Source organism: Phragmites australis, chromosome 3, assembly GCF_958298935.1.
Source record: "Phragmites australis chromosome 3, lpPhrAust1.1, whole genome shotgun sequence".
NCBI lineage: Eukaryota > Viridiplantae > Streptophyta > Magnoliopsida > Poales > Poaceae > Phragmites > Phragmites australis.
This window is the reverse complement of record NC_084923.1, coordinates 15,251,944-15,258,955: the sequence shown is the minus strand read 5'-3', so window position 1 is coordinate 15,258,955 and position 7,012 is coordinate 15,251,944. Positions and strand designations below refer to the sequence as shown.

Below are 7,012 nucleotides of genomic sequence, written 5' to 3'. Positions count from 1 at the left end.
GCGCGAGAGCCTGAACCGTGGTGAAGGGTATTGGGCTGGAGTGCCACCGGTTCAAATATTGCATTACAATTTTTGAAAGACTCTTTCTTACACTGAACGTTTCTTACACTGAACGCAGGTCGACGTGATCGACCCAATCAAAATACTAAAGCTTTGACGACTGATATATTAAAGAGTACATGAAAATATTTCCAAGATATATATTTTCGTTATCTTTAATTTACTAGTACTGTTTTGAGTCTTGGAATGGAAACTGATTGGGGGAAGGGAAAAAAATCAAAACTAGCTATATATAATATATATAGAATGGCTGTACGAGAATAAACCGCAAAAATGAGCAACGTTCAGTGTACTGATCAGTGGACACGAACTGTTGTATGCATCTGCGCTTGGGTTCGCATGAAGACAGCGATCGACATACAACTCTCGCATAATTTAGAGGCCGCTGCATGCAAGTGGCTGCCTCAGCCGCATGCAGTCGGGGGTCAACGAGCACGCCACTCCAACTCAGTCAACACTTTGACCTTTCGTTGCACGACGCTAGCCAACAAGCACAGCTCTGCAATTACAAAAACCTCGCCAAGCTGGCCACGAACCAAACCATGGACTCCAGCTGACCGCATCCGGTTTGTTTAAATCCAATTCCAATTATCCGTTCAAAAAAATTCAATTCCAATTGACGGCACGGACAAATCCAAATCCAGAGCAACAATACAAAACTGCCTCTACACTTCGTCAACCTGGACATATCCAAATCCCGAGCAACAATACAATGCAGCAGCCTGTCAACTGAGCTGAAGAATCAAATCAAATTCTCAGGCAAGTAGGCAAGCAAACGATATAAATTAGTACTAATCGAGCTGGAGAGATGTCATATCGGTGAAGAAATGAACACCCAGCCCAGCATGTCTTGAAAAACTAGCGCATAAGAATCCAGCCGAAGTGGCCGAGATTTTCAACTCCCGGCGTGGAATCCGACCACACCGCCCTCCTCTCCTGCAACCAAATGTTTTTTCCGGCATATACAAGCGTCAACTTGGCGATTTTAAACTATTTCACACAGTTCGAGTTCAGCAGAGGACTTGGCAGCGCTGTTTCAACTCACTCACTTGGGAGTTGACTCGAGCAAAAATCCATCCAATAATAATTAGAGGCAACTCCCCCAATTAATAATACCACACTTATACACTAGTAAGTTCACATGTGTTTTACACACATGAAAATTCATGAGAAATCTGACTATGTAGGTATGTAAGACAAATAATATATGTCTAAATATGAAAGGTAATGATTAATTATGTGAGTAATTGTGTATTTAATCCTTTGATTCGTGGGTAAGAAGGTTCAAAATATTTTTGAAAAGATGAATATGATCCTATTTTGTATCATGCTCATTTAATAGGGTGAACAGTAAAGATCGTTAAGATCTATTATAACTTGTATTTTATATGAGTATAGATATAGATAAGCGTCTGGCTCTTTTTTTTAGTTTAGAAAAACGTTTGTTGAAAAATATAAAAACGTAGTGTTCGCTTTCCTACCGTGACGAAATTGGTAGTTCCTGCGGGGTCTGTCATTTTTGCCGTGCAGGCACGCTGGTGAGCTCGATCACGCGGTGACCGGGTAACCTGTCGGAGCTAAACATCCGAGCAAAAAGGTCAAATTTTGCCCGGTTTCGCCGCGCGATGTGGGCGAGCGTTTCAGCGGACGGGCGGCGTACGTGCTGCTGTTTGTAGACCACACTGTATGCTTGGAGTAGAATTACTTCGGTAGACAACAACGCAGGTACCTTTCGACCATAGCTGCACGGGCAGATTCACACCGTAGAGCAGACTCGGGTGCTGCCGCCAGGTGCACAGATTGGACAGTGTGCTTGGACGTTGGCATGCAGTGATGCAGATCGAGGGGCTACAAGTCGCTGTCCCGGTGATCAAGGAAACAGCTACTGGTGTACGTTCGCTCATTTTTTTCAAGAATCGTATGCGGGCCTTTTCATAAGATCTGTCGGGATCTTACCAGTGATGATTTGGCGGAGAGGACCTGGAAAAACTCCAAACTGACGGTGGTTTTGAAATGAACATGTTCCAAACATTTTCGGGAAGAATACAATGCCAAGTTCGTTCCTTGGATCACCGGTACCGCCGTACCGGTATTTCTATTCTCATCCCAACCGTTCTCTTCCATATAGTTTGCTACTGCAACTAAGTATACTTCTCGTATACTATTTCTGTATATATTATTGTTGTCAATTGTGTATCTCCGCAAAATTATACGACTAAAGTAGAGCCAGATTTCTAGAGAAATATATAAATGTGCCCTTCCATCCGAGTTGCTCCAATACTTCTCGCTAGGTTTGGCTATGTTTTCATGTGCTTCATTTGGGTACAACGAATACAACCAAGAAACCCACTGATCCCCAGCTTCTATTGCTCCACACTAGAGTATCTGCAACAGTTATAACTATCTGCTAGCTGTTAGCTGTTAGCTATAACGTGTCATCTCACTGCCACCTCATTTAAAAGATAGCACAAAAATTTATATATTCAGCAATTCAACTTTTAACATTTTGCTACGATCCCGCATGTAATTTTTTTTTACTCATCCGTATCTGATCATCTGTCTCATAGGAGGGGCGTGGTGGGTCCTGTGGTTGGTTTTGGGACGCGTGCGAGACTAACGCTCCTGCACACGCTAGTAGTACGCTAGTACTGGCCCTTTTTCGCCCTCTCTCTCCTCTGCACGTGCATTGGAGAGCTGTCCCTTGCATGCATCCACACTAGCTGGATCGTATTTTCTACGCTGGAATCAAGAGATCTGCTTTCGTCAAGCGAGGTCCACATCGCTAGCGGCGAGCGCGTGCCAAGCGAGCTCCGCGGTTCGGTGCGGTGCGGTGCGGTGCGAGTGCGAGTGCGAGTGAGCTAGGCGCGATGGAGTCAACTGGTCAAACTCGCCGGAACCCCCAATCCGTGTACGCTGGTTAATTAGCCGTTAATCCAGTAATTAATCCACCTCGCCCCAATCGGAAAAAAATCTTAATCGCCCTCGATTGACCCCAGCACGCCCTAAACTTTTGGCTTTAAAAGGGAAAGAAATCAAAAGGCATAAACTAATGTCTCCACATGCCTCTTTCTTTCCGAGTCCACCAGCCTACCTCTCCCCACTCCTGGCTCCGTCTATATAAACCCGCCCCCCTCCTCTCCCGCTCACTTCATCACACTCTTCTTCATTTTCCTGCCTTCTCTTCTCCTCTCCAAGTTGCTGCCTCCTCTTCAATCGATCCTTCCACGCACGCTGATCGATCCAGTTTGAAGCTTGCACACACCAGTTCAACGATCCAGCTGCTTGGTCGATCGATTGGTCGGATCAAGGGGGGTAGTCAGGAGAGAAGAGATTGATTTGATGGACATGGCGCACGAGAGAGAGGCGAGCAGCGAGGAGGAGGTGATGGCCGGCGAGCTGCGGCGCGGGCCGTGGACGGTGGAGGAGGACCTCCTGCTGGTCAACTACGTCGCCACGCACGGCGAGGGCCGCTGGAACTCGCTCGCCCGATCAGCAGGTAGGATATATAGGATCCCATTAAGGGCCAATTACGTCTTAAAATCGCATCATTTAGTATCGGCACAATTAATGAATTCTATCACATCACCTTCTAATCGCCAGATGCTTGCTTCGTTTTCTATCCGCGTGCCGTACAAGCCTGCCCAACTGCGGAACGCGAAACCTTGACAAACTTGTCGCTTTGCATCTACATGCTACTAGTAATATGGAAACAGATAGCTGACTAGCTAGGTGCCTAGGAGGCTAGGAGCCATCCAGCTAACCAGAGGCTACAGTGAGGAAGAGAGAAAGAGAATTTCTCGTGGTTAGCATCATTCCCAGCCGTAGGGATATTTACTTACTCCCTTCCATTACATCATGCATCCTGTCATCATATACTCGTATCTGCATACCTAATTAATAGTTGGTGATATACTGATATGTATATGTATTAGCAGCTATCAATGGAGTGATGTGACGTGAGGATTAATTTTGTGTGTTCCTGTCATGCAGGGCTGAAGCGCACCGGCAAGAGCTGCCGCCTCCGGTGGCTCAACTACCTCCGCCCCGACCTCCGGCGCGGCAACATCACGCCGCAGGAGCAGCTTCTCATCCTCGAGCTGCACTCGAGGTGGGGCAACCGCTGGTCCAAGATCGCGCAGCACCTCCCGGGCCGCACCGACAACGAGATCAAGAACTACTGGCGCACGCGCGTGCAGAAGCACGCCAAGCAGCTCAAGTGCGACGTCAACAGCCAGCAGTTCAAGGATGTCATGCGCTACCTCTGGATGCCCCGCCTCGTCGAGCGCATCCAGGCCGCCGCCTCCTCCGCCGCTGCGGGGGAGATGCAGCTCGCCGCCGCAGACACGCCCCTGTCGTCGTGGCAGAACAGCGCCGACGACGGCCTCTACGCGTCGCCCGAACTGCCCGCCGACGCCTGCTGGCCCGCCGAGTTCAGCGCAACCGCCGCCGGGCAGCTGGCAAACCCCGCCCTCCCGGAGCTGTCGAGCACCACGGCCGGATCATCCTCTCCGTCCTCGGACTCTGGCGCGGGGGCACAGCCCCGGCCCGCCCCGGCCCACGGCGCCGAGTGGTTCACCACCGCCTGCGACGCCTCCAGCGCCGCCGCCATGCACGACACGGGCCTCATCGCCCAGCAGCAGCAGCAGCAACCGTACCTGCTCGGAGAGACGTCGACGTCCGAGCTCCCGGAGCTCGGCGTTGCTGACTTCGAGATCGGCAGCTTCGACGTCGAGAGCATCTGGAGCATGGACGAAAACTTGTGGTACACGCAGACGCAGGGCCTGTGAACGTCATTACGGCGGCATGGAAATCCACGGCATCGGCGGTGGACACCCGCGGATCGACGCAATCAACCGCCGGGGACGCACACAGCAGAGAAGAGCTAAGGAACGGCTTTGAAGGAGAATATTTGGAGGATTAGAAGAAGAAAGAACTAATTATTCCGCTCAAGATGCAGTTTTTGGACTCCTCCGGGGCTATTCTACTCCAGTTCTTCTCCGTTTCTTAATTTATTTTTCTCGTTTTAATTTGCTAGGGTATATATGTACAAGTTTAACAAGCTTAGTTTCCCTCAAAAAGTTTAACAAGCTTAGCCGTTGTAGTTTCAAGTTCATACATACATACATACAGGATTGTACTTCTAGAAGCGGTAATAAAAGCAAGGGAGCTCCGACGTCAATCAAGTAGTCTACAAGTACTACTCCAGGGTCCAGCATACGTACGCCCCGCCAATTTCTCGCCGCTAATTGTGATCCTCGTGCGCCTCTCAGTGCCGATTCTTTTTTTTTTTTCTGTTTCTGTCGCAGTGGTTGGTTATCGTCATGATTATACTGATGGCGACCCTGACTGATCGATTTGTTTATGCCGACATGGATGTTTATTAAGCGCCCGCAGATCGATGGAGCGAGCGAGCAACGCCGTCGCGTCAGCACGAACAGTTCCCGGATGTGATCTGCGAGCCCGCGGAATTACACTTGTAGTTTTCGCAACTCGTCAGGCTCGCATAATTTGGATCGGAGAGCAGCAAAGCAGAGCAAACAGCAAAACCTGGTGAGTTTGAAGTGGACGCCCAGCAGATATGCTTTTAAATTGCAGCACTAACGGGCATGGCGCGCGTATGAACGACGAGCGTGGTACTGCTGCAACACCACTGCTAACGCTTGCATGCAACTGCGGAGTGGGCCCGTGCTCTGCATCGCCTTGAATGATAGTAGATACTGTAAAGAAAAGAGCAGAAGCAGCGGAAGTGAAAAGAATAGGGCTCGGGCCCCTCGGCCCGGGCAGGCATGGCGTTCCTCTTTCAGGAGGAGCCACGTTTCTCTACCTCCGAGGCCTTGTTTTCACACTGTATTTTCCCTCTCTTTCTTGATGAAAAATAGGCGGAGTGGTGCGTCTAAGTGGCATATTTTTTTTTTACATAGAGCATGATAAAAAAAGACTAGAAAATTAGATTCATCATTTTTGACATTTCAATATTTATTTATGAATTTATTAATATTTAATATATTTATTTAATTATAGAAAAAAGTAATACTTTCATGCATGCATAATTTTAATATGTAGACGACAGTAATACGAATTTAACTTAATTTGTTTTTTTTGAGTTTTAGATATTTTTCTATGTATTTTAGATTATTTTAGCTGATTTATTAATATCACTATTATTCCTTTTGCTATTTTTCTGAAATTTCAAAAAAAAATTATGTATACATATATATATATATATATATGCACACAGCCATATATATACATACACGTAAGTGAGACTCATATAAACAATACTATAGTAACTTGACCTCTAGAATTGCTCTAATTCTTGACCTTTCATATATGTAACAGACAAGGAGGACGTAAAGACATCTCTTGAGAAAAGCGCCCCCCCTCCCGCCCGTCCCGCCCTCTCGCGCTATTGTCGTGCCTCGGCCAACATGGCCGAGCTCCACTCGTGACTACCGGTTTTCATCGGTGATTTGCTGAGCGCTTGCGCCAATATTTTCCCTACTCCCTAATCCTGAAGTTGGCGCACCATTGTGAGGAACGCTAACGTCCTAAGAGGGAGTAAATTAGAACACTTAGAAATTAATAGCTTCAAAAATTTCACAAGATAAACCTATCTTAATTTCTATCTAAATGTGCTCTAGATTTATTTGGTGTGTTTACTTTACCGTTAAGAGGATTGCAATCTACTCTAGTAAGGTAAATTGCAAGTATGTAAATGCGAAAACGTAAATAAGGTAGAGAGACAACTTGGTACAAGAGATCTTTATCCCGTGGTATTGATGACATGAATGTAATCTCTAGTCCATGTTGGAGCTCCACCAAAGATATGCTCGTATTAGCTACCAAGCCACCAAGTCAAGATCTCACCATTAGTCTCTCTTCCAATCATTACCACCGTGATCACTTCAGAGCATGAGCCACTAAGGCAAGGGTCTCTGCGTCCCCGTATACA

General features: G+C 47.2%; 1 protein-coding gene across 1 annotated transcript; it reads left to right on the top strand.

The window, feature by feature from the left end:
* The first annotated feature begins 3,110 nt into the window (after positions 1-3,110).
* Positions 3,111-5,239, top strand: LOC133912374 (transcription factor MYB2-like). The gene is made up of 2 exons (XM_062355064.1): positions 3,111-3,556; positions 4,051-5,239. The coding sequence occupies exons 1-2, from the start codon at positions 3,400-3,402 to the stop codon at positions 4,845-4,847; spliced, it is 954 nt and encodes a 317-aa protein (XP_062211048.1). The 5' UTR covers positions 3,111-3,399; the 3' UTR covers positions 4,848-5,239.
* The last annotated feature ends 1,773 nt before the right edge of the window (positions 5,240-7,012 follow it).

What these genes read in the sequence shown, in the direction of transcription:
- LOC133912374 (XM_062355064.1), top strand. Translation starts at nt 3,400, where the DNA reads ATGGACATGGCGCACGAGAGAGAGGCGAGCAGCGAGGAGGAGGTGATG. An exon ending in CTCGCTCGCCCGATCAGCAG is followed by an intron (nt 3,557 to 4,050) that starts GTAGGATATATA and finishes CCTGTCATGCAG; the next exon opens with GGCTGAAGCGCACCGGCAAG.